At 56.8% G+C, this 24,916-nt stretch overlaps 9 protein-coding genes across 9 annotated transcripts; 6 read left to right on the forward strand and 3 right to left on the reverse strand.

Annotated features, from left to right (window-relative positions):
- Positions 1–3,641: 3,641 nt before the first annotated feature.
- Positions 3,642–4,946, forward strand: B0T26DRAFT_757833 (uncharacterized protein; the record flags this gene model as incomplete). The annotated part of the gene is made up of 1 exon (XM_060446315.1): positions 3,642–4,946. One exon carries the CDS (start codon positions 3,642–3,644, stop codon positions 4,944–4,946), a length of 1,305 nt encoding a protein of 434 aa, XP_060289520.1.
- A 2,697-nt stretch (positions 4,947–7,643) lies between these two features.
- B0T26DRAFT_734951 (uncharacterized protein) lies at positions 7,644–8,570 on the reverse strand. The gene has a single exon (XM_060443217.1). The coding sequence runs from the start codon at positions 8,428–8,430 to the stop codon at positions 8,143–8,145; it is 288 nt and encodes a 95-aa protein (XP_060289521.1). The 5' UTR covers positions 8,431–8,570; the 3' UTR covers positions 7,644–8,142.
- A 7-nt stretch (positions 8,571–8,577) lies between these two features.
- On the forward strand, positions 8,578–9,227 carry B0T26DRAFT_734952 (uncharacterized protein). Its single transcript, XM_060443218.1, has 2 exons — positions 8,578–8,713; positions 8,767–9,227. The coding sequence occupies exon 2, from the start codon at positions 9,048–9,050 to the stop codon at positions 9,213–9,215; it is 168 nt and encodes a 55-aa protein (XP_060289522.1). The 5' UTR covers positions 8,578–8,713; positions 8,767–9,047; the 3' UTR covers positions 9,216–9,227.
- Positions 9,228–9,495: 268 nt separating this feature from the next.
- Positions 9,496–10,621, forward strand: B0T26DRAFT_681960 (HIT-like domain-containing protein; the record flags this gene model as incomplete). The annotated part of the gene is made up of 2 exons (XM_060440703.1): positions 9,496–9,565; positions 9,663–10,621. 2 exons carry the CDS (start codon positions 9,496–9,498, stop codon positions 10,619–10,621), a joined length of 1,029 nt encoding a protein of 342 aa, XP_060289523.1.
- A 16-nt stretch (positions 10,622–10,637) lies between these two features.
- On the reverse strand, positions 10,638–11,627 carry B0T26DRAFT_659790 (uncharacterized protein; the record flags this gene model as incomplete). Its single annotated transcript, XM_060438979.1, has 5 exons — positions 10,638–10,784; positions 10,875–11,110; positions 11,200–11,249; positions 11,339–11,418; positions 11,502–11,627. 5 exons carry the CDS (start codon positions 11,625–11,627, stop codon positions 10,638–10,640), a joined length of 639 nt encoding a protein of 212 aa, XP_060289524.1.
- Positions 11,628–13,126: 1,499 nt separating this feature from the next.
- On the forward strand, positions 13,127–18,358 carry B0T26DRAFT_744849 (uncharacterized protein; the record flags this gene model as incomplete). Its single annotated transcript, XM_060444462.1, has 6 exons — positions 13,127–13,320; positions 13,750–14,883; positions 16,001–16,823; positions 17,110–17,274; positions 17,568–17,638; positions 17,722–18,358. 6 exons carry the CDS (start codon positions 13,127–13,129, stop codon positions 18,356–18,358), a joined length of 3,024 nt encoding a protein of 1,007 aa, XP_060289525.1.
- A 272-nt stretch (positions 18,359–18,630) lies between these two features.
- On the reverse strand, positions 18,631–20,819 carry B0T26DRAFT_534736 (uncharacterized protein). Its single transcript, XM_060435546.1, has 5 exons — positions 20,202–20,819; positions 19,961–20,149; positions 19,685–19,909; positions 19,405–19,636; positions 18,631–19,354 (listed from the first exon to the last, which is right to left on the reverse strand). Exons 1-5 carry the CDS (start codon positions 20,326–20,328, stop codon positions 18,904–18,906), a joined length of 1,224 nt encoding a protein of 407 aa, XP_060289526.1. The 5' UTR covers positions 20,329–20,819; the 3' UTR covers positions 18,631–18,903.
- Positions 20,820–22,177: 1,358 nt separating this feature from the next.
- Positions 22,178–23,164, forward strand: B0T26DRAFT_757840 (Nse1 non-SMC component of SMC5-6 complex-domain-containing protein; the record flags this gene model as incomplete). Its single annotated transcript, XM_060446316.1, has 1 exon — positions 22,178–23,164. One exon carries the CDS (start codon positions 22,178–22,180, stop codon positions 23,162–23,164), a length of 987 nt encoding a protein of 328 aa, XP_060289527.1.
- Positions 23,165–23,706: 542 nt separating this feature from the next.
- B0T26DRAFT_596984 (uncharacterized protein) lies at positions 23,707–24,828 on the forward strand (the record flags this gene model as incomplete). The annotated part of the gene is made up of 1 exon (XM_060435629.1): positions 23,707–24,828. A coding segment is annotated over one exon (1,122 nt), but the record flags the coding sequence as incomplete, so codon positions are not given.
- Between the last annotated feature and the right edge of the window lie 88 nt (positions 24,829–24,916).

The following is a 24,916-nucleotide window of genomic DNA, read 5'->3' on the forward strand; positions in this document are numbered from 1 at the left end:
AAATCTCTTGGCCACTTGAGGCGAGGCCCACAGCCCGCGAACGCGCCTATCAACTGGTGAGAACCGAAAGCAAGCTGGAGAGACTCTGCCATTCTGGGTTGCAACGGCAGCTAGGAATATGCAGAACACACATCGTAGCCTTGGCACGAGTGAGTGTCATGTCTGGTTGTCAAAGTTCCATGTTCCGTGGCCGGTTTACGCAAGGCCTTTTGCCGTCGTGGATGAACGCTAGTTTGAGAAAGAGACCTGCCCCGAGAGCCGTTGTGGTCTTGGGTGGCTCCTGGCTCCTGGCTCCTGGCTTCTGGAGCTATTCGTAAATCAAGATTGCTCACGTTGCTTGTAGCCTGTTCCGTAATCCGACTCTCAGTCCAATAATCAAGATCAACACCCTCCTAAACGGGGGCAGCGCAGCGCAGCGCAGCGCAGCATGCAGACGGCGTCTCGCGGGGTAATGTCCATGTCCTGCAGCCCGACAGTTGTCAGAGAGTTGTTGATGCCATGCGATGCCGATGCGGGCGCTTCATGGTCATGCTCTCACGTTCATGCTAATGGCTCCTTCGGCCTCGGACTGCTGCCGCTACTCTTGCTGGTGATGGCTGATGCTGATGCCGCTGCTATTACCCATGGGCTGAGAGCCCGAGTTCCTTCGTCGGTCCGCCTTTTGGGCGTCGTCCGCCGTGTCTGGTGGTATTATTCTCTCGGACCTTTGTAGCGAGGCGCCGCCGCCTTATGGCTGTGTTACACGACTTTCTGTAACTCAAAGCTGCAGCCACTGAGCGGGAGGCAGCGTGCAGTGGGCCGAGTATTAACTAGCCCCGCCGTGACAGATGTGTGGTAGGTAGGACTAGACACGTAGTAACAGTCCATCAAAGCTGCTCCCGTCCGCTGCATCACGGGGTCGCAGGGCTGGGCAGTTGGAGGTGGTGGCGGTGACTCCATGACTCTGTGCCATCAAGGCAACATAACCTGATCCGTACGGATACCTTCTGTACGGAGTACATGCACCTTTTTCTTCCATCATGGTCATGGATGGCTGTTGCTGTTGCTGCTGCTGCTGCTACTGTTGCTGCTGCTACTGCTGCTGCTGCTGCTGCTGCTGCTGCTGCTGCGCTGCACTGTAGTGCGGCGCTGCGCATTACCTTGCAGCCAGCCGGCGGTGGTGGGCTTTCGTCCAGTGTCTCAATTCAGCCGGCACAAGTCGCCGTCACTAAACCCCTTCAGAGTTCAGAGGCGCCGCAGGTCGGCCAATGCTTCGCTCCGAACTCCGCTCGCAATGGAAGGCTCCAGCTGGGGGCGCCCGGTCCGGCCTATCAACCGAGAGAGACAATCGACGCACGTACGTGACTGATGCAAAGACATCCAGAAATGTCTGATGTCTGCCGCTGACTGACAGTGCCTCTTGCTCTGTCTGCATCGAACTTGTATGCCCCTAATCTTCCTCCTTCTTCCTCCGTCCCATGTATCAGTCTGCTCATCATAAATACCTACTACGTACCTGCCCTCCCTGGTGCGTAGGTTAGCAGGTCCTGCCGCTGTCCGTGTATTCCCCGAGGTGGCCGAATGCGGGAATGCGGCAAGGCGTCGGCGGTGCGGTGCGGCGACCTCGAGCCGCGCTCCCACCGTCAACCCGCTTGCTTGATTGAGTGCCTCTGGCCGTTTGTTCTGTCCTCGAGTCGCGTCGTTAAATAAGAATGTCTCCGAGAGTGTTCTAGCCTGCCCATGCCCTGGCGGCCAGGCGATAGATAACAATTGTCTCGTACGTACTCAGTAGCCCGCGGAGGCCCAAGCCAGCCACAAGAGGTATTTTTGGCCGCAGCAGCAGCTCTGAACTGCCAGCCCACTATCGAATACTTCGCGAAAAAGCACTTTAAGTCCTGCGGATGATACGCCGGATCAAGAGGACAGTCCCGCGCCTGCAGACAACCACCACCTCTCCTCTCCGCCTTGCGACCTGCAGCCGAGAGGCTTGAACCCCCGCTGGCTCCTCTGATCCCTGACCGCCCGCGTGCGTTACCCCCTTGTCAAGACGCACAACTCATTCGCAACCCTCGCCCTCTCCGCACAACCGATCGCTCGATCTGGAAAACAATATCTGCCCATTGAATGCCAGCGGCAGGTAGCAACCATGTGGCATTGGAGGCGCATCGGCCATTGGGGGCAAATTGGCGTTTATGAGCTAGCAGGGCCTTCCACTGCGTCGAGAAGTGCGTAGGGCGGCATCTTGCCAGAATCTTTTCGTCCCAGGCCGAGGTGGGCAGATTGGATGGCAGGTGTGGAGCACGTCCGTTTGCTCTGGACGCAGGGCAGCGCGGGCAGTTGAGGTGGAGAGGGTGGGTGGCCAACAGTTGGCCGCCGTACATGTACTGTGCGTGGAGCGGTAGTGTTAGAAAGTAACGCAGGTTCACTGCTAGATAACCTGCCGTGCATTGGGGGCATTGAGGACATTAGGTTGGCTGGCTCCAACACAACGTCGACGTACGGCAACGTATGGGATCGAAAGTAGAGGTAATACAAGTGTTTGTTTAACAGTCAAGCGCCTGTTTCTCCTCTTTTTTCGTGATCGACATGCATCAGAGTTGCAGCACCAAGCGCACAGTGCCGCGTCAACGCCCGAGACTCGACAGGTGAAGGTACCCGGCCGTAGGCCCACTGCTGGATTAATTGGCCCTGATTTGTATTTCGGACTCGTCCTGCCCAGACTCTGCAAGTCAGCAACAAGACGAGACAGAGATTCCTTATTTTATTATTCAACCTGGGCAGCCTTTTTGCAGATACCAATACCCGACTCTCCCCCCTCTTTCCTCGGTTGCGTTACCTTACCTTCCAGGCCTCCCCTTCTTTTCTGGGTACCCGACTGGCCTTAGGTACCTTTTACTATCACCTACACGGGCAACGCGAGATTTCCTCGGCCGATCTTCACACGGGCTCGTCTCTTCTAGCCGTAACCTGCGGCTCATTGTCTTATATTTCTTTTGGCGCAGCAGCTTGTTTTTCAGTCTCGAGTCTCTCGACAGGCAAGGGAAGATGAAGGCAGCTAAACCCGCCGCTGATCAAACCCACTAAAGCTGCCCTGGACGTCTTTCACGGCCGTAATCCCACTCTCGATCCCACGTCCGCTCGTCTCCTGCGCGACCACACCACTCGCAACTAGAGACGGCTCCAGGCCACGGGATTACGCTGCAACAAAGAAATCTCTCGGCAGATTGAGCATTATATGCTCAAGTTCCCGACGCTCTGCCCATCTTCTCTCATTCCATCTTGGCCGCCTTGGATAGGAAGGCAGGAAAAGAAACATCCTAACCCCCTCCCCTTGCGCGACCGACGCGGCACCCCCGTGCTATCGTGTTATTGCTGGCTATCCGGGGCTAGCTCCGCCGATCAATGCTAGCGAATTAGGCCGCCGCTCTCGTTTAGTACCAATGTTGTTTTAATCCCGACGACTAATCGACCCTGACCCCCGGCAGCTACAATACATCATCTTCGCTATCCCCGACCTCGTGGGTCCCTTTGGCTTTCTGCCATTTTCTCACCAGTTCCAAGTCGTCGCGTTAGGTGTTCATCAACCTAGCGACGCACCTCTGTCTACGACGGCCAATCCACGAAGAAACGCACCACTCGGCGGTGACGAGGGAGATCTCGCCATGGAGGCACTAGGGCATTTGCGAAGCAATATTCCCGTCTGGCTCAAGCGTCTCGACGAGCTCAATGGCCAAATTGAACAGCGTCAGGTCGAGCTGGCGCAGCTGACAGAACCGGCGAACTCGAACAACCCAACCGGCCGCACCTCACCACCAGCTGCCAGATCAATCAGAAACAAGGGCTCAACAGAGTCCCTCAGGCCTCACGACGAGCCCGAGGCACACCCTCGCGAATCCACTCCGCAACCCGAACCCGCTCCCGAGGCCGCCGATGCCGCAGGAGATCAACAGTCTCCCACAAGCCCTGCAGACCCGGCCTCGCCATCAGCACTGCAGCGGCAGACAAACCTTGTTAGGGCAGCAGGCCAGGCGCGGGCCCGCGCCACGCTACGCAAACGTCAACGCACAGATTCTATGATTAGCGCAGAGGGCTTCGTGCCAAAGTACCGCACCCGCAGCATGATCATCGTCTACTACGACAGCTACGTGCAAAGTTTCTTCGAGGAGCTCGTCAAGTTTGTGAGCGCCAGCCGCAACATGATGCGGAAGGCTAAGATGGCCGCCAAGGTAGCACAAATCAGGCGGTTGGCAGAGCTAGAGATGCCAGATGAACCCGAGGACGATAACGCAACAGTCGTCCCCAGTGCCATGACTTCTTCTGGCGCCATTATAGCAGCGGCTCCCACGCCGCTCATCACAGCAGCTCCCATCATTGCCGCCGACGACGCCCCGCTGGAGGTTGGGCCAGTATCCAGCGGCACCGACGCGGATCTCCCCCCGCTTCGCCTTTTCAGCACGCGACAGATGCGGCCGGGATCTGGGAATGCAATGCTCATGGCGCGGTCGACATTGTCAAGGCCTTCGTACGCACGAGCGGGAGCCCGAGGATCATACCGCGCTGGAGGCATGTCTCCGGGCCAATCTCATCCCCAAGATGTCTACGATGACCTGGATAAAGGTCTCGAATATGTGCAAAGCATGTGCGAGCACGCGGCGCACCAGTTTCTCCGCGATGGCGACTGTGGCGAGGAGGTGTCTAACATCCAGCGGCGGTTAAAGGACACCAATGACCTGGCAGAAAAGGAAGCAGAGCGCGTCAAGACGAGCGGTCCTCCTGACGGAGTCAAACCGGCCGAGGAGGAGCTGCGCGGACGGAGTTACCGCCCACAAATCATGCGCAAGGATTTTGGGAGTTCCTCGTCAAAGGAAATAAAGGTTGCCGCCCGCATGGATGTGGACGAAGGCATCGAGGACATGGACTGGAACACGAAGTCTGCTCAAAGCTTCCCTTCAAAAGCACCAGCATGATGACCGGAACCCTCTGTGGCACGTACTGGCAGCTCGCGGCGGCCGGGTGGGATTTTCTTGAAGCTATCTGGAGCCCATCGAGGACCATGCAAAGACTCTCCAGGATGATCACTGACTCGGCGGAATCATTTCGAATCTGTCGCACAATAATTTGAAGGAATCGACAAAGAAGGGCATGGATTTTTTTTTTGGACATGGAAAGCGGGCACGGTTGACAGTTGGCGAGAACCATGACGTGCGAGACTGGGGCCATGGCGGTGGTCCCATACTAGCCAAGCGCGATCAGACTCGAACTGCAACTATCAAGCCAGAGCATAATCACCATACACGCACGATACCAAAGTCCCTTGGCGAACCATATCAGCATTGGCATAGCACCGGAGTTCTCCTCTCACATAAACTCATACCTAACCTCACCACCATGCACATATCACCAACGGCGAGAATCTCACAACCACAAACACCTTTGGATTTCTAGCGGACTCTCTAGGGCTACACCCATGTTGGGTAAGGGGCCTTTTTTTTTCTGGATTTCTGGATTTCTCAGGTCGCCCGGCGAGGCACCTAGCTACCTAGCTCCTATGAGAAAAAAGTCCGGGGAAACGCTAAACTCGCTCTTGCATATCACACACACACTATTCCGGTCTCCTTTGCGCGCTCGTTCTTCGGTCTTTTTCGGCAAAAAAAGAGGAGAAAAGAAAGGAGCGTGTTCTAGGCCGTTTTTGTTCTCGGCTGGAACGGCAAACATAGCGTTTCTGAATCGATGATGCCCTTATGATGCTAGACTTGCCAAATCTTACATAACCAACCACTCCGTATTACACGGACACAAATAATACTGCATAGACTTGACGATGCTGAGAATTGTTGTTTCTCTCTTCGTGCTTCTGCTACTGTTTCTGTCTGTGGTACCCTGTAATCGCTTTGCTTCTCTGCTGGTTCAGACATACGTAGTTGTACAAGCCGGCTCCATTTCCTCGGTAGGTCGATCCCAGATGTGGACTCATCCGGACAGACAGCATGGTGTTGCCTTGACTTGACCTTGCACGCCCCCTTCCTTTCCCTTCCTGCCTACTCTACCGAAGCCGGGCCGAATCAATTCACTGTATGTGTTTATACACGTGTATGCGTGTGAAATGCGCTGTCAGCATCAGACCATACTTTTCTTATTCCGCGGCAGCCATTGATCGACATTATATCACGGCGTTCTAAGGATTTGTCCTGTCTTTTCATGTCTGTCACTTATTCTATGCCCGGTTTGTTCCATTTCCCTTGTCAGCTGCAGCTACAGCCGAGGTAAGTAGCGTGGGGTAGCGTAGCTAAAACAAGGATCTTATTTCTACTTTGTTTCCTTTTGTGCGGAGAGGAGGTGAGGTGAGGTGAGCGGAGAGGGGAAGGGGAAGGGGGGATTTTCTCTGAGCCACAAGGGCCTTGTATGCATTGCATGTACGGTATGTACGCAAGTAAAAGTGGGTATCTGGCGTGTGTCTACCTAGTCTGTACCGTCATGTGTGTGAGATTCTGATATGCACGGCAACGTGTCAAGTTCTTGAGGGGTCGAGTCAATGAAGTCGGGGAGCGTTTTGCGAGGTGAAAGCCAGGCAGCGGTGATGATGGTGAGGTTCACGACGGGCGTGTGGTTCTGATCAGCTAGCAGCACGCGTTTCTGTTGCGCTAATGTCTGTAAACTGCAAGGCAGGCAGGGCAGGTACAGTCTAATTCCCGGATGGATTCTGGCGTAGTATTTACTTGGGAAGAATAAGGATGGTGGCAAACAAATCAGCTAAAAATAGTGTTTAGGGAATTTTATTACATAGAGGAGATGGGTCGGTAGAATTCCACACCAGACACTCTAAAGCTGACCGCATTCTTTGAGGAAAGCTCCTAGGGCGAGCAGTAGGCAACAAGACCTTTTCGATCTTGTTATATCACGGGATCACAAATATTCAGGGATTGGATTATAAGTATACGAATGACTGGCTACTATATGCAGAAACATGACTCCAAAGCTTGCCTTATCTAGGGCTATGTACGTACCTTACGTAGAGAGGTTATTTGGGTCTAGATAAAAATATCTGCTCTCCCTTGATGTTTTACCATAGCGAGCATCTCCTCTTCCTCTGCTCCCTGCCCCCCGCTGCCGCCCGAGATTACCGGCGGCTCCTCGTCCTCTAGGTGACAGTCTAAACACAGAGCCGCAGACCTCTGCTTTTCTCGAGCATCTCCTCTTCCTCTGCTCCCTGCCCCCCGCTGCCGCCCGAGATTACCGGCGGCTCCTCGTCCTCTAGGTGACAGTCTAAACACAGAGCCGCAGACCTCTGCTTTTCTCGAGCATGCTCACCCGCTGGGCGCACTATTTACAGGACGGCGTGACAGCGGCGATAGACATTTCGCAGTCGAGACAGCGGATAGCCCAGTAGAAGGGCACACAAATTTACCTTTTCACAGCATCACCGGAGGCATCGGAGGTGAGCCAGGCACGGCGCACAGGCTAGCCGTCGAACATGGCTTCGGCCATGAGGTCAGCGTCATACAAAGACATTAGCTGTAGGTTAGCTAGCAGCTTCTAGACGCCTAGCAGCTAGAAAAAGCCGTCGACCCACTTCCACGTGAGTGGAGAGTTATAGAGCGCCGGAGAGCCGCGAAACACGACGACCCGTCACGCGCGCACCGCCCACGCCACGACCTCCTCGGCGTTGTGCCGCCGGTCCGCGCTCACCTCAAAGTCGATCACCAGCTTGCGCAGCTGGGGAATCAACGCAAAGGCCATCGCTGACGACGCCGAGCGGGGCGGCGCCGCCGTTAGGTGGTCCGGGCGCCTTGTAGTGTTAGCCTCGGCAGTTGGTGTTTCTCCTGACGACGACGACGACGCTGCCGCCGCCGCCGCTATGGCCGCAGACTCGTTATCGATCATTCCTGGCCCAAACAGAACGTGCCAGTGGTTTCTCTGGAAGGGGTTAAAGTCCGCCATGTAGCGGTTCTCAGCCGAGTAGCGGCTCCCAGAACACCACCAGTCCTTGTTGCGGATGGTGAAGCGGAGCACCTCGATGCGGTCGAGGATGCGGAAGACGTAGGCCGGCGGCAGCGGCGGTAGCAGCAGTAGGCTGGCGGCCGTCCTTGACCGTGACTGCGGCAACCGCTGGAGAGCTCTGCGGGAGAAGGAGCTTTGCGATAGAGAGAGGAAGCTGCCATCGAGTCAGAACAGGAAGCCAAACAGGCCTATATCGCGGACGCGGGCGAGGGTGTGGAGGGGGATAGTCTCGGCCAGACTAGATCGAGCATGCGGCCAGCCTCGGTCGTCAAATCCTCTCTTCATAGTGCTCCATGGTGGTGTCTCATCAGAGTTGTTGTACTTGAGCAGCTGTATATGCCGGGCCGGGATGTGTGCCGTCTCAAGACAGACGCGCCGGCAGGTCCGGAGCAGTGCAACGTGTATGACTTTCGGTCCCGTACAGCCCGGCCGCAACCAGCCTCGCGTCGTCATCCAGGGTCTCTCGACGCGGATATTCGGCGGGAATTCCCAGGCTGGCACTGTGTTACTGTCTAGACTGCTGGGGCTAATGGCATCGGCATCAGGATTCTGCGAGTCTGGCTGTACAGCATCGTCGTCATCGTCGTCATCGTCGTCATCGTCGTCATCGTCGTCATCGTCGTCGTCGTCATCGTCGTCGTGATCCTGGCGGACATCAAAGTCGTGGTCTCCCGACAGTGCATGCGGACGACGGTTGCAGTCAGCGCGAAGCCGAAGATTACATCTCGGATTTTGCCTGGTATGCGGTTAAAGAAGGGAGACGAGAGCTGTTTGTCTAGTGTCTCCCACTTCTCTGCCTGAAAGATCATGGGCACTCGTCTAGGTAGTGCTTGAGCTTTGTTGCCAGCCACTATTATGTAGGCGGTGTACGCTTATACTCGGACGCAGCAGCGCTTCCCATCTCATATGATCTTTTTGCTGGAGTTCCAAATATTGTAGTAAATATGTGAATAAAATGGAGTCGGGAATTCTCGACAAGGCAAGAGCCTGCGGATTATAGAGTTGAATAGGTCGGTTATCGCGGAAAAGGAGGCACAGCAGAGCCGTCGCCGAGTTGAACACGACCCGCTATGCACCGGGCCTACCTATCCGACGTAGAAAAGGCCGTGGCGAAAAAGACACGATGGGTTCATCGTACAGTCAACAGTGGGTGGAGAGCTAATCAAAGTACGGATAACAAGGCTACCGACCTTGGTAGGGAAGGAGGGAGGGTAGGCCGCAGTTGCTCAAGTGTGTAAGGTTCCGTACGTTCCCTTGTTTGGGCAGGTTCTGGTGTCTATCTGCATGTATTACATACAGTACAGGGTACGGAGTTTGGGACGGACCCACCTTTCGTCCCTTGGCAAATGCTCCCGCCCCTCTCAGGCAGGTGGGGTTGGGGGTTGCGGGGTACCCGCCGATGCGCTTGGCCCAGAAATGCCCCACCGCGCACCTTCCACGTTCGAGAGAAAACCGACAATCTTGTGTGAAGGGGACTGATGAAAAAACAAAGGACAAACCACGAAAAGAGGAAACACAATGGCCGACGTCAAAGGAGATGCCGAGGCCTTGGTTCCAAAATTTAAATTTGAGCGTATTCTCAACCAAGGTGTGTGGGCGCGTTGGGCAGCAAGCTCTCCAATCCCGTATTACCTCGAACAGACGGTCAGCCATGTGTTGCTAAACACCCCATCCTTCCCCCCCAGACCAAGCTGGCCGGCGCACATCGCTACATGGCACCATTGAAGAGCAGCCGGCGCTGCTGATCCTCGAGCGCGCCTCGTTCCCGAGCTCGGCCGACTACCTAGGCGCCGTCGCCGGCAGCCTGCGCACGCTCAAGAACCTCGGCGCCAACGACATCTACCACTGGTACCTGGCCAACAGCGGCAGCATTAAGCCCGCGGCCACCAGCGAGAATGATTCCACCGACGACAGTGACGTCTCCTTTGCCGATCTCAAGATCAATCTGATCTGGCCCTGCACCGAGAAGCACGTCAAGAAGTACAGCAAGCAGGGCGTGCGCTACGTGACCGAGACGCCCGCCATCTACCGCGACCACGTGCGCCCGTACATGCAAGCGCAGCGCGAGGCCGGCCGGCTCAACTGGGCCTTCAACATCATCGAGGGCCGAAAGGAAGCCGAGGACGTCATCTACCGGACGCCGTTCGGGCAGGCCGAGCCAGCCGACGAAGGCTTCCTGCTGCTGCCCGACCTCAACTGGGACCGCAAGACGCTCGACACGCTGCACCTTCTGGGCCTGGTGGAGCGGCGGGACCTGTGGAGCCTGCGCGACCTGCGCAAGAAGCACATCCCCTGGCTCCGGCACATCAAGACCAAATTTATCGAGGCCACCACGGCCCTCTACCCGACCGTCGAGCCCGACCAGCTCAAGTTGTACTTCCACTACCAGCCCACCTACCACCACCTCCACATCCACATCGTGCACGTGGCCCTCGAGGCCGGCGCTACGCAGGCAGTCGGCAAGGCAGTCGGCCTCGACAGCGTCATCGACCAACTCGAGGTCATGCAGGGGGACGACGACGCGGGCATGGACGCTGTTACATTATGCTACACTCTGGGTGAGGCGAGTGACCTGTGGGTCGACGTCTTCGAGCCCCTCAAGCTCAAGGTGGCCGCAGAAGCGATAGCAGAAGATCAAAAATGAGGGGGCATCGTAGCGGCTATACCGACCCGGACCTCAACTTCTTGACCTCGTCAACTAGGGTATCCACCCCCGCCCCCGTTGGGCACGACTTCCACTCCCCATCGTCGCGAATGCAGTAGATTTTTTCGTCAAGCCGGACTGTGCAGCTCATAGTGACGCCCGCCTATGTTTTAAAAATCCCGATTAGCTTATTCCGAGATAGACATATCCCGCCCACTCTGCGTGGACAAAAACATTTCGTCTGCCTGCTTACCTCTGCGCTCCTCTTCACGCTGTCCCTGAGCAAGCTAGCCCCCGTCCCGTCGAGGTCGTCGCTCGCGCACTTGTTGAGCGCCTCAAAGTCGATAGCGTGCTCCAGCGCGCAGTCTTCTATCAGGCTCCGCTGCGGAATCTGGGGGTAGTCCTTCGACATGCACATGGTGAAGCCGAGGAACGTCTTCGGGTCCGGGTAAAGCTTCTGGGCGCAGAGCTCGATGATGTTTCCGAGGCCTGCAAGCACACAGACACAAAATCAGCTCCTGGCAACTTGAAGCGGGCTAGGGGGGTGGCGTCGATCGGTAAACATAGTCGCGACTTACACTCTGCAGGACCGTGCATGCAGGCAACGCCATCATTGTGCTCTGTAGGTCTAGATAGAAAGGCAAAGCGCGTCAGTCGGCTAGACTCTGGGGTCTTGCAAGAAAGGTTATGCAAAGGAAAGAAAGCGTCTCGACCTACGTTCCGATAAACGACAGGGTGAAGTTGACGAGGTCAGCGACCTGCTCCATCGCGGGTAGGATGAGCTGCTCCAAGCAATCCTATAAAAGAGGAGACACGGCCAACGTCAGAATGACATGCTTGCAACAACAACGACATGTTCAAGACAGGGGAGAAACTTTACCCTCGCGTCCGGGCACTTGCTCATAATGTGCGCCTCTAGCGAGACCAGATAGTCTCCAGCTGGTTGGAGCGGGAGTATGTCCACCACGTGCGGCTGCGTCCAACCCCAGTAGCAGCCGTATGCCATTAAACTCCAGATAATGAGACACGCGGCCAACAGGGGCCGCCGGCGGACGAGTGGTGTCATGGAGCGCGCTTGCTGCTGCTGCTGTTGCTTCTGCGGCTGCTGCGGGTGCTTCTCGTCCATCGCCGGCTGTGGTCTTGTTTGGTTTCGGTTCGCTACTATAATATTTGCTGCTAAGTAACGGGCTGTTATGCGTTTGCTGGGCGCAAAGATGTGCTGTCAAGATCGATGGTCAGGGTGGGGTTTTGCGGCGAGCTGCGGCGAGCTGCGACGAGGATTGTTTCGTTCGTTCGCTTGTTGTTTTGGTTTGCTCTGCGATGGCGTCGTTGTCCTCGCGAAAGGCGTTGGCCCATGTGCCGACCTCCAACCGAGCCTTGTCAGGTTAACCTCCATTACCGGAAACGTCGTGTAATACGGGTCTAGTATTGCATTACACTAACACGCTAATACAGCTCAGTACCTTGAAATTATAGCCTAAAATTATAGCCCAACGAGCGATGCATCAGTTAGGTAATTTTCCATTGCCAGTCTCTTCCTAGTTGACTACAAACTTTCCCTTCGCCATTGAATCGATGGAATTCTCCTGAATAGAAACAAAAAGGTCGTCCTCCACTCTTCGGCACCATCCATCTTTACCCCACATCAGCTGGGCGCGGTTGGGGTATTAAAAGCCCGGGCTACAAAGATATCTCCCGCGATGGCGCAAACTCGCCCGCACTGCGGCTGGGGCTCGCTAGGAGGGTAATCACCAATGGCGGCGCGCTGCGGTATTGCTCTCTACACAAAACGAACAAAATTCTATAGAGCTCTCGGTTGTCTAGGGGTCGGCTCCCATATTCTAGGGTAGCCTCGCATGTCGCGCATACATTGAAATGGAAATGGCGCGTCGTCACGCAATTTGCGTCACATCGCCCTCCTGATTGTTTCTTTCGTTCGGTATCGTGGGGCACGGCGTTTTGGGGCCGGCTAGGGAGGAGCGGTGATCACCCGCTAATGCCGCTGGCATCAGCGGCGGAAGGGCAGGAGGCACCCAAACACGCTGCGACCCACCAGTGAGACAGACCTGCTCTTTCCCTGTGGCCCGTCCGTCCTCCCTTTGACTGGGTGACCCTTCGTGATGATACGTGACATCTGTTGAGATTGAAAGCCAACCAGACCAAATCAGACCAAAAGACGGAAACTGGCAACTTCGACTGCGACTGCTCTTTCCTAGACTGGCGATTCTTTCCAAGAGTCTCTAACTAAGCACGCCACTGCATCTGATCTTTTATCTATTGCGTGTGACCAACAACCCCCCCCCCCCAGCAGCTCTTTAGCATGCGCCTTCCTTGCCTGTTTTATACCTAGTCTACCGATCATGATATGAGTGCGAAGCGCGGCGAATACAGCAGCGACCACAACATCGGACTTTCCTACTACAGAGTCATTACTGGATATATCTGACACTGTGGTCCTGCCTGCCTTCCTGGCCCTGTCCTGGCCCGAGTAAGCGTTGACCGGCAATGGCGCCAACCACCGTCCCCACCCTCGACGAATTTCTGAAGCCGCTGGAGGTCAATTCTCATCTCATCGAAGGGCTCTCGCGAGAGCTGGCATCCACATTCCGGAGTTTGTCGGCGAACTCGTTGGAGCAGTTCTTGCCGACCCCCATCTCCGAGTCCATCCTGACGCCCCCAACAGGAGGCGATCAAGGCCGGTAAGTCGGCATCTCCACTGTTCCCGCTCGGAAACTTGTCTAGTAGCCGTGCTGCGAGCCGGCTGCAGATCATGCAGTTCGGGAGGATCTTGCATGGGCCGCCTCGACACTGCTGCCGCTTGGAAACGCGATGCTGACTCGACGGCGCTGCTCAGCTTTCTTGCTATAGACATGTAAGAGAACCAATCCCGAGTCATTACCTCAAGAACTGCTTCCTGATCTCGCAGCAAGTGGTGGCACGAACCTGCGGGTTGCCTTCGTTGAGCTGTTCGGCAGCTACGACAATGCTTCCTCGGTAGATACCGGATCGGCAGCGGGATCTCAGGCTAATGGCCGGGTCAAGGAGGACTCGCATCCTAGACAACTAGAACGCCTCTTGGAGCGCTCATGGCCCATTCAAGATCACCTCAAAAACGAGAACTCGGATAGCCTGTTCGCATGGATTGGCCACCGGATCGTTGAGGTGGTGCGCAAAGGATGTACAGCCTTTGGTCTTTCTCCCGTGGACGCATTACCCATGGGCGTCACGTTCAGCTTTCCAATGAAACAGAGCTCCTTGTCCGAAGCAACGCTTATGGCCATGGGAAAGGGTTTTGCTATCACATCTAACCTAGATCTTGGTGGTCATCTGATTAGGGGCTATGAGAAGCACCGGACGGCCGAGGTCCCACCCATTAAGATCGCAGCCATCTCCAACGATGCCGTGTCCACCCTCGTGTCTTTCAAATACCAGTATCCAGCAATGGTTTACCAGAAAGCCGCCATGGGTCTTATAGTTGGCACTGGCTGCAACGCTACCATACCACTGAAGCTGAGCAGCCTCCACCCGAGCAAGCGGCCCGCCTCCATCAGTGTTCTGCCTGGCCAGGACGCGGCAGACGTCAAGATCGCAGTCAACACAGAGTGGAGTATCAATGGGTCAGCGCCACCCTTGCGCCGGTTTGGTCTCATCAGCCGCTGGGACGAGGAGCTCGATCAATCAGGCGAAGCTCCCGGCTTTCAACCTCTCGAGTATATGACGGCTGGCCGATACCTTGGCGAGCTTGCACGCCTTATCTTTCTCGACTACATCCAAGCGCTGGGTCAACCCATCGAGGCCTTACCAAAGAAGCTGCGTCAGAGGTTCGGTCTGACGACAACCTTCATCAGCCACTTCCACCCTGTGAGCCCCGAAGGAAGTACCGTGGTTCAGCTCATGTGCGAGTTCCCGGAGGGAGATGATCCCCACTCGTTCCAGTGGACACCACACCTAGCCAATGCCCTATACCGTATCTCGCATGCGATCGAAGTGCGAGCAGCTGGCATCGTCGCCGCTTCGACTGTTGGGCTTCTCCAGTGTGCGGAAGAGATACCAGAGGGGCCAGCATGGGGGCCCGGTATAATTACTGAGCTGGTAGTCGGCTATACTGGGGGCTGCATACAGTACTTTCAGAACTATCTGGCTGATGCGCAGAGATTTATCGATGAAATATTGGACATTAGGTTTGGTGGACAGGCTCCCGTTCGCATCTCTTTAAGCCCCTGCCACGACGGCGGAATCACGGGGGCAGGGATTTTGGTGCCGTCAGCTCTGGCAAGCACCAGCACTTGAGCTTCATTGGAGTTGCATCAGCGCATGCTGTTTACGGCAAGCCGGGGTAAATCGCCAGGAAGGCTCGGCGTTGGGGGCGTGTTTGGTCTAGAGACGCATGCCTGGGAGTCTAGAACTAGAACTGGCTGCTGGATGAGACGAGAGTTGGCACCAACGGTGGTCTAGACGTCGAGGGAGGCTTCATGCATAGATACGAGCCTTGGTTGCCCTTGGTACAGATGGGGTGAGACTGGCAGCCTCGACCGAGAATCGGCCATACCATCGACTTCCGCCCCGTAATCGGCGTTAACCGGAAGATGCACCCCAATCTCATTATCAATGGCTCTGCGGGGCGAGGCAAAGGATTCTCCAACCCTGCAATTGCGTTATCGTTCGTTCATGTCCTCCTAGTAGTTTGCCCTGGGGCAGCTGTGTGACGTTTGACGAAATAGGCGCCATGTCACATATGAGATGACCGGGAGGGATCGACCATCAATATAAATCATCTACAAGCCGCAGCGGACCGCCAGCGGTGCTGATTTATATAATGACTGCGGTGATTCGCGAGCCATTGTTCGCGGGCTTTCTAACGGGCTTGGGGATAATCAATGAGGAGATGGCTGCAGGTCTCCAAAACTGCTGTGGCCGAATCGGTGATAGCTCTGGACGAGGTTGCTTGCCGAAGGAGTCATCCGCGCTTCCCCGGCAGCCACAACTGCAACCACCATGAACCATGGCTCCCACGGCGGATGGCGACATTGCAGCTAGCAGCTCCTCCCCAGGCGGGGACGGGTAAGTAAGCTCATACGAGAGCGAGTCGAGTAAATATCTGAGACAAGGGTTGCAGCCTGTTGGCTCGCCGGCCTAGAAATGGGGCCCAGTTCCGCACCAGTCGGGGCTAGGTACCGACTCACCTAGCCCCGGCCGCCGTCTCTTTTCTACTGGATCTTGAGACTGCAAACCAAACACGCTGCGACGAGACCGGGAGAAAGAAGAGCCAATGGCGTCCCAGTCAAGCCCGAAGCCCATCTCGGGACCCGGGCCCGCCGCGATCCCGGCTGCCCGGCCGAGACGCCGGAACGACCATGAATCCACCGACGGCGGGTCTAGCAACGGCGAGTCTAGCGACGGCGAGGACATGGCCCCCAACGAGTTCGATCTGCTGCTCTCACGCTCCGTGCAGTCCGCCGGGCCCGTGATGCTCGAGTCCGAGTCGGTCGAGTACAGCATGCTGCGCAACACGCGGACACACAGCCGCAGCCGCGCCCACGCACGCACACGTAGCCAACGCCGGCGAGACTCTGCTGTCAGTCCCTACAGTCCCGGACCCCTGCACTCTCCGGGCGTGCGTGCTGTTGCGAGTGAGAGTGAAAGACGGCCCGACGAGGAGACGCCTCTCCTCTTGACGCCGGCCGCCTCAGCAGGCGCCGCCAACGCCGAGGCCGACGCCGAGGCCGACGCCAACGCCGACGACTCTGACGCTGACTCCGGCTCGGCCCACGGGACCAGCGTCAAGAGCGACAGCAGCAGCAGCAGCAGCAGCAGCAGCAGCAGCAGCAACCCCTATCTCGGCGGCATCTCGCGGGCGCGCTTCTGGGTCATCTTTGTGCAGATCGAGGTGATATACTTTGTCGCGTGCTTCGACGGCACTATCATGGCGTCGAGCCACCCCGTCATCACGTCCTACTTTGGCAGCAGCAACACGGCCTCATGGCTGTCGACGGCCTTCCTGCTGACCTCGACCAGCTTCCAGCCCCTGCTCGGCAGTTTGTCTGATGTTGTTGGTCGTAAGATCCCCTTCATTGTGACTACCGGCGTCTTCCTTGTTGGTACTCTGTGGTGTGCTCTTGCTGGGAGTATGACGAGCTTTATTGTCGCGCGTGCCGTTTGTGGTTTCGGTGCTGGCGGCCAGATGGCGCTGGGGAGTATCATGGTTAGCGATATGGTGCCGATCGAGTATGTCCTCTCACTCTTTTTGGTTCTCTAATAGTATCCCTAACCCCTCCCCCCCTTTTTCTTTTGTTTCGTTCCTGCGTCTATCTACATATATCTTGACATGACAGCGAGAGCCGTCGTCTGACCTGAGGAAACGAGACAGAATCCGTGGCGCCTTCCAGTCGTACATCAACATGGCCTACGGCGTGGGCGCCATGCTCGGGGCCGGCCTCGGAGGTGTCATGGCCGACTACCTGGGCTGGCGATGGGAATTCGGCTGCCAGGTGCCCCTGCTTGCCGTCTTGTTCGTTATTTGCGTCTTCACCATCCCCGCCAACATTGGCCTGTACAACAAGCCCAAGCAGGACATCGTCGAGGCCATGAAGCGGTTCGACTTTACGGGCTCAGCTCTCTTGTCGACTTCGGTGACGTTTCTCATCCTTGGCTTGGTACGTCCTCCCCTCCCCCCTTTTTTGTCTGATGGTGAAGTGTAGATGGAGAAGGGTGACACACTGGCTAACTGAGATCTAGACCCTCGGTGGGAATGTCTTCCCATGTAAGTGGCATGGTCAAAGTCAATAGTGTCTTTTTCGGAATAACCCCCATGCTAAATCTAGTCTTGTTAGGGTCCGACCGCTTCGTCATCGGCTCGCTCGCCGTCTTTGTCGTCTTGTTCCCCCTGTTACTCTACGTCGAGACCCACGCCTTCAAACCCATCATGCCCATGCGCCTGATTCTCAAGGCCCCGTTCAGGAATCTTATCTTCTCTAACTTCATCGGCGCCTTCATAGCTAACGGCATCAACTTTAACGTGTAAGGCATCCGCGTCCTGCATCTCAATCCGTTACGGCCTGCCTCACTGAACCCTGCTGACTGAATCCTCTCCCTCTTGCCAGCCCCATCTTCTTCCAGGCCGTGCTCCTGACGAGCGCCACCGAGTCGGGCCTCAGCCTGGTCGTGTCGTCGGCCGTGGCGTCAACGGCCGGCGTGGCTACGGGGTTCCTGATCACGTACACGCGCCGCCTCAAATGGCCGCTGGTGCTCGGCGCCGGGCTGATCGTCGTCGGCACACTGTGCCTATCATCAATGCAGCGCGGCTGGCCCGTGGCGCTGTACCTGCTGTGCCTGGTCCCGTCGGCGGCGGGCCAGGGGTTCCTGTTCCCCGGCACCTTCATGGCAATCCTGGCCGTGTCGGACCGGGACGACCAGGCCGTCGTCACGAGCTCGCTGATCCTGTGGCGCAGCCTCGGCACCGTCGTCGGCGTCGCCTGCACATCGCTAGTTCTGCAGAACGCCCTGTGGCACTACCTCGAGCGCTTCGTCGAGGACGGCCCTGACAAGGCCGTAGTCGTCGCCCTCGTGCGCCGGTCCGTCGAGGCCATCCGCGACTTGGATCCTGTCTATCGCGACCAGGCCGTCCACAGCTACCAAGCCTCGCTGCGCCTGACGTTCTTCGGCTGCACGCTGCTGGCCGTCGTGTGTTTGTTGTTGCTGGTGCAGGTCAGGCTGCCCAGGCTGGGCATCAAGAAGTGAAGGCCGGGACGGGTATGAGTGATGATGATTTTGTCATGACAATACACGCACGGAAACGCAGAGATACACGGGGGAATATAGTCGGGTAGCTTCATACATACTAGTACATCGGTGTATATGTCGGGTTGGAACACCTAGCAGATAGTGACAGTGGAATCCGCGATATTAAGCCACCCTTCAAGGCGTGCCTTTTATCCTCCACCTAGCCAGGCATGAATTATGAAAGAAAGATCATACGAAACGGGGGCGGGGGGGTTGACGAATAAAATCACCGCCGGCTTATTATTGCTCCTCCCTCGATACTATTGATATCATATCGGGGCATAGAGTAAGGGCTCTGATTTAAGCCACAACATACCAGTCTTGACATCAGGGGACATGAACTCGATGTGTTTAAGAAGGGGTATTATTCGTTTATTACTCCTTCATATGCGTCGTGTCTAGATGGTAATTACATTCTTCAGCCATTAGGGGGTTGCCGCTACGCTGCCCCGCATAATAACGTGGATGCCTTCAAAGCACCTTCCTCCCCCTCTGAGAAATCTTCATCTATAATTCGAGACCGACGACAGTGCCGGTGACGGCGATTTTAGTATTATGGGCCACTCATCGTCGTCGTGCTTCCCTCTCAGCTGTGTCTCTTCCCCTTGGTCGAGTTTCTGGAGCTTGATTCCACCGCCTCCCGCCTCTACGTCCTGGCGAGTGAGGCTGGCGGGGATGGCGTTGTTCCGGGAGGCCGATTCCCTGGCCCTCCTCCTCGCCAAGCGCTTTTCTTGCACCTGTTTGGGAGTGAAGAGCGTCCACATGTAGTCGCGAAACGTGCGGGTCGTACCAAACACGACAAAGGTCAGGAGGTTTGCGCTTGGGCCCGGCACGAAGAGAGCAAAGTCGGACTGGGCTTTGGCAGCGCTCAGGTCTGGCTCCTTTGGGATGTTCGCCCGGTTGTTGTTGCTGGCGGCGCGCAGCTGAAACACAATGACGACAAGCTCGAAGAGACTAGACACCATCGTTAGCTCAAAACGTCGAGATGTAGCGCGAGGTCTCACCTGAGAGCAACAAAGGCTAACGTGAAGCGAATGACGAGCCACCTGTCGTATATGTTCGTGCGCCGCGCAGGCCTTGCTTGGCCGCCATTGCTCGCCATTGCGCTGCCATCGTCTGTGCTCTGGGATGGCCGGCCGTACCGTACAGTCCATGAAAGCAGAGCAAGTTTTGTGTGCACATATTTGCCGAGAATGGCGAGCAAGAGAAGACTCCCGACAGCGAAACTTGTGATCACTGGGCATGTTAGCAGGGGGCACCCACTAGTTGGGAGTGGGTGCGTACTGATAAAGTCGGCCAAGATAATGAAGCCAGCTGTGCTTTTCTGGACGCCACCACAGAGTCGAAGGAGAACAATCTGGAGGGCGGGCAGAACCACAGCCGCCGATTTGGCCACTATACTACCGTGGAATCGGGAAAGCCTACTACTCCGTAACTGGTAGATGGAATATGCAAGCTCGACGGACCAGCAGAGCACGAGCAGGGCGTCGACGTTGTACGTATAATATTCTGAGCTACCGGTTAGAACATGACAGGAACTGCAAGGCAAAGGAGACGTACGGATGTAGAAGAGGATGCGGTCGAACCCAGTAGAGGCGCCAGTGACGTGGAGCTCCGGATTCCCTACGTTTGCCAGCATATTCTCGTGCTGATCCGTCTTGACATCCCTCCAAGACACTATGGTATGTATCTGCTGGACGATCGATGCCAGGGCGCTGAGGGACATGAAGAATCCAAGCATGGCAACATCTAGAACCTATCAGCATGATATTAGGGGAGTGACAAATGCGGGTTCACTTACAGCTCTTCCGCTCGTTGTGAATCCATACCAGCCAGACCAAGAAGAGGCTACAGGCCAAACAAACGAAGCTGTAAACGAGGATGCCGGCGGCCTGTCCGACAGCTTCCGAGGGCAGCTGGGCACCCATGGTGGTATTGGTGTCTTCAGGGGATACAATAGACGGGGAAAACGGGGCGGCACAAGGGCGGCAGGGCAATACTTAAACATGTTACCGGCAGGATGGCCCCGAGGGGTAGTTTCGGGCTGGGGAGAGGGGGACTGTAGATGTTTGCTACGGCTTGGTTCGAGCGGAAAAGTGGGACAGGATGGGGCTGGGCCATGCAGATGCAGGCACAAAAGATTTAAAAACCGGGGACGCTAGAGAGGCGAGTGGTTTGCGCAGGCAGGAACTCATGGGACATCTCCGCCCCCTCTCGAACTAGACACAGCTACGGCTGGTGGGCCTTGGACAAAAGGAGATAGGGCGAGGCCTGAGCACACACAACTTGACCGCACCGAGGCTCGAGGGGGTTGACGACAAGCCTGGACTGTCCTAGCTCTGGCAGCCCACCGGCCTCGATGTCACCCGAAGCCGTCTCCTGTCTCCACTAGGAGATATCTCGCACGTGGCAAGAGGCCGACGTACATAAGTAGTGTCGTAATTTAGCGGCAGAGCTTAGACAGACAGGCTTGAAACGCATTCGCCTAGCTCTGCTCTTCCGGATGTGTCGCAACCTCCGCTCGCTGCAACTTCGCAGGCATGGCGGATGTGACCCTGGCTAAGATCCAGCTGGAAAGAGCCTCTTTCTCTCGCAGGACGCAACCAATCTGCAATCTAGATCCAGGACCAGATCGGCGAGCGGGTAGCACCTGGGCCCGGCGAAGCATCCGGGAGAGCATCAGCAACCACGGGATGGAACCGTTGGTCGCCATGTTGATCTCGACAGAAGTGAGGGGGCCGCATCGTGCATTCACTCACAACCTTGACACTACTCTAAATGGTCAAATACTGCAGCTCCTCCGAATTAGGCGATCAAATTTCTCGAGTTGGATTGAACACGCAAAGCTGAAGCACCCTTGTATCCACCACACCATCTTGACGAGAATCGTCATGCCCTCGCTGCAGAAGGTGCGAAATCCAGACTGGCCGACCTCGAAACTCGACACCAACCGCGACCTGGAGGCACAGAAACGGGAGTGAAGCCCGGCCCCATGAAGCACTTCGAGGTTGGAGCCTTTCCTGTTGCGTCGTGGGCTGAATCTATCTTCGGCCGCGTCGCATCGCATCGTGTCTTTGTGTGAGGAAAGGGAAAGTGGACTGTGGAGAGGCTATGTCTTCGGCTCCTGGGGAAATCGATAGCGCAAGTCAAAAGGCGGACCTACCGCCGGTGCTAGCTTTTGCCACTCGGAGTGTGCACTCTAATCCCTGAATGTTTTTTTGGCGTGGTACCAGGGAACAAGGAGAGGATTGTCGCAAATAAACCGGCAGAAATGGCCTTTAATAGGTACTTTTAGAGAAGAGATAGGTCTCTGGGATTCTAGAATAGGGATTCTAATAGTTATTACCCCCGTCGGCGGAAAACCTACAGGGCGAGCCGTAAAAAAACGAGGCCTTTCAAATCTTGGAAAGTCCCCTACTAACAAACATTCAGGGGTTGGAGTATAGGTTCCTTTTCGGTAGCCGGCAATCGCTGCAGCCTCAGGTGAGGAAGGAGCAAACCTCGGAACGTTAAGCGAGCCGCCTGTCTCCTGCCCCAGAATGCCCAGTGGGCAGTCCGCCTTCCACTCAAGCCCCAAGCATTGTAATTGCCCCGCAACGCGAATAAAGTCCTCGGAGCCTTGCCAAAACGCGTCGCGTCGTTTGCCTCTTCCCGCTCCCGTGTGCCTTTTCACAACCCGAACTTTCAAAACCAACTACCAACTAGCCTCATCCCCTCTTCAACTTTACATCTTATGGTACTCCTACAAGAAAGAACGACAAGCGAGAAAACTCCAACATGGACGACGAGTGGGAGCCCCCGTTACCTGCCGGGTATAACGACACCAACCGCGCGTTCATACAGGCATTCATGGCCCGGGGCACCCTGACCTTCCCTGAAGCACAAAAGATATTGGCCGAGATCAAGGCGGTCGCCAACGGGCAGCACGTGGATGTGCGGTCAATTACAATGGCCGACTTCGAGAACTACGTGCGGACAGCTCGAGAAGCTGTGTCAACACTCGACTATGACATTCTTAGCATGAAGCATCAATCGGGCGGCGAGCGTGTGTGGGCCTTCATCAATGCCCACAGCGACCCGTCAACACAGATAGCCACGACACTGACCCCAGAAGAGGTGGCCTGCTTCAAGCGGTTGCTCGACGCCATGTTCGACGAGTATAACACACCACGCATGGAGGTGATGGCAATCGACGAAGCACAAGCGCTTAAAGTGTCGCGGCCGCCGCGGCGCGGGAGCACGGCAGCAGGGCACGCCGACGGGGGCGGCGACGGCGACGACGCGGGCGAGGGCTCGTCCGCAGCACCACAGGACCGCGGACTCAAGCACTCCGAGGTGCTGGCGCTGCTGTCGAACCTGGTGGCCTCGGGCTGGCTGGAGAAGAGCCATGGCGGTTTCTACGGCCTTAGCCCCAAGTCCCTCATGGAGCTAATGAGCTGGCTCATGGCTACGTACAACGACCCGGACTCGGACGAGGAGTGGCAGCGCATCAAGTTCTGCGAGGCCTGCAAGGAGATCCTGACCTACGGGCAGCGCTGCTCCGAGCGCGACTGCACGGTGCGTCTCCACGACATTTGCACCGACGCCTTCTGGCGCTTGCACAAGGACAAGAAGTGCCCTAAGTGCCACACCGAGTGGGACGGCAAGCACTTTGTGGGCGAGCGAGCCGTGACGTCGAGATCGGCCTTCCAGAAGGGACGCCGCGGCCGCCGCGGCGGGAGACAGAGCGAACGGGTTGCAGAGGACGACGAAGCAGAGGATTAATCAGGATACGGTTATCCAATACAGAGTACTTTTGTATCGATTTTTAAGAATAGTTTTACTGGCGCTTTCCGTTGTAAAAGCAGCTTTGCACGGATCATGATACCCAACGATCAGCGCGTTGGCTGAGATCTGGAACGAGGTCCGCAAGGAAAAGTGACGTCACCGGATGTGGCGGTGCAGCAAAAGTGTGGCGCAAGCTTGGGAATTGGTCAGGAAAGTCGGCAAACTTGGGCCAAGATTGTTGGCTGCCGCTGAAAGATGGCCAACTATCTGCACAGTCGGGCTACGGAGTAGATTAATAGCGCAAATGACCACTGGTGAAACGCCAGCTGAAAGCCAGCGTTAAGGAGAAGGCGCAGTCGCGAGTGGCGGGGGGCCTCCTGCCCTACTAGTAACCGTACCTTAAATTCATCATTGGCGCGGCCTCAGTCCTCACCGCTCGCCCCCACTTCCAACTTGATTGCCTTCCAGTTCAACCTGCTCACAGAAGTCTGCAAGGACCGCCGCCTCTCGGTTCTTTGACAGAAACAGAAACCGCAACTATGCTCGAGATTTTTGCCTACAAGAAATACAAGAAGAACAAGGCGGAGAAGGAAAAGGCCAAGCAGGACGAAGGCGGGGCCAATGCCACCGCCGCCAGCCCGAGCCTGAGCCCCAAAGTCGGCGGCACTGCAACCCCGGCCCAGCTGCTCGGCGATGACGACGCCCAATTCCTCGAGCGCCTGACGACGTCGTCGGCCGACAACTACAGTGACGACGACGTAGGATCGCGGCCCCCCCTGCCGCCGCGCGTCAAGACGCCCGACCTGACGTGGGATAGCGACAGCGAGAGCTTCAAGCCTGCCACCGATTCCGCTACGTCTACCGCCGCTAAGGGCAAAGAAAACAAGAACGTGCTCAACCGGCTCTCGCTATCAATCCGCCGGCGCAAAGATGGCGCGACGTTCGCCGCCAAGCAGCGCTTCTCGAGCAGCAACAACAACAACCAGCTAGCCGTCCCGGTGCCCGAAGTCGACCGCGAGCGTGACGACTTGTCGCGGGTGCTGGACGACCTGAACCTGGCGGCGCGCAATAACAAGGCCTTTTCGCTCAGCGCCGACTCTTCGGAACTGGTGGGCAAGTTCACGCTTGTCCTCAAAGACCTGGTCAACGGGGTGCCGACGGCGGGGCGCGACCTAGCAGCACTAGTACAGGACCGCGACGGGGCCATCGCGAAGCAGTACGAGAAGCTGCCCAAGTCGCTCAAGAAGCTAGTGATGCAGCTGCCGGACAAGCTGACGTCGTCGCTGGCACCGGAGCTGCTGGCGGTGGCGGCCGAGGCGCAGGGCGTGGAGTCCAAGAGCGACGGGGGCATCAAGGGTGCGGCCAAGCGCCTGCTGCATCCCAAGAACCTGATGGACCTGGTGACGAAGCCGGGCGCCGTCGTTAGCATGCTTAAGGGCATCATGAACGCGCTCAAGCTGCGGTGGCCGGCCTTCATCGGCACCAACGTTATCTGGAGCGTCGCGCTGTTCCTGCTACTGTTCGTCTTGTGGTACTGCCACAAGCGCGGCCGCGAGGTGCGCCTCGACCGGGAGAAGTCTGACGCCGACCTGGCCACCGGCACCATCGACGGCGCCAGCCGCATCGAGGAGCTGCCCGACGACCCCGCGCTGCCCGCGCCGCCCAGCGGGACACCGGCCATCTTCACTACGCCGGCATCCCCAGAGCCCGCTGCTGTTGCATCACCCAAGCTCGCCAAGGCAGGCAAAA

This window comes from Lasiosphaeria miniovina (assembly GCF_030549165.1).
Source record: "Lasiosphaeria miniovina strain SMH2392-1A chromosome Unknown B0T26scaffold_9, whole genome shotgun sequence".
In the NCBI taxonomy this organism is placed as follows: domain Eukaryota; kingdom Fungi; phylum Ascomycota; class Sordariomycetes; order Sordariales; family Lasiosphaeriaceae; genus Lasiosphaeria; species Lasiosphaeria miniovina.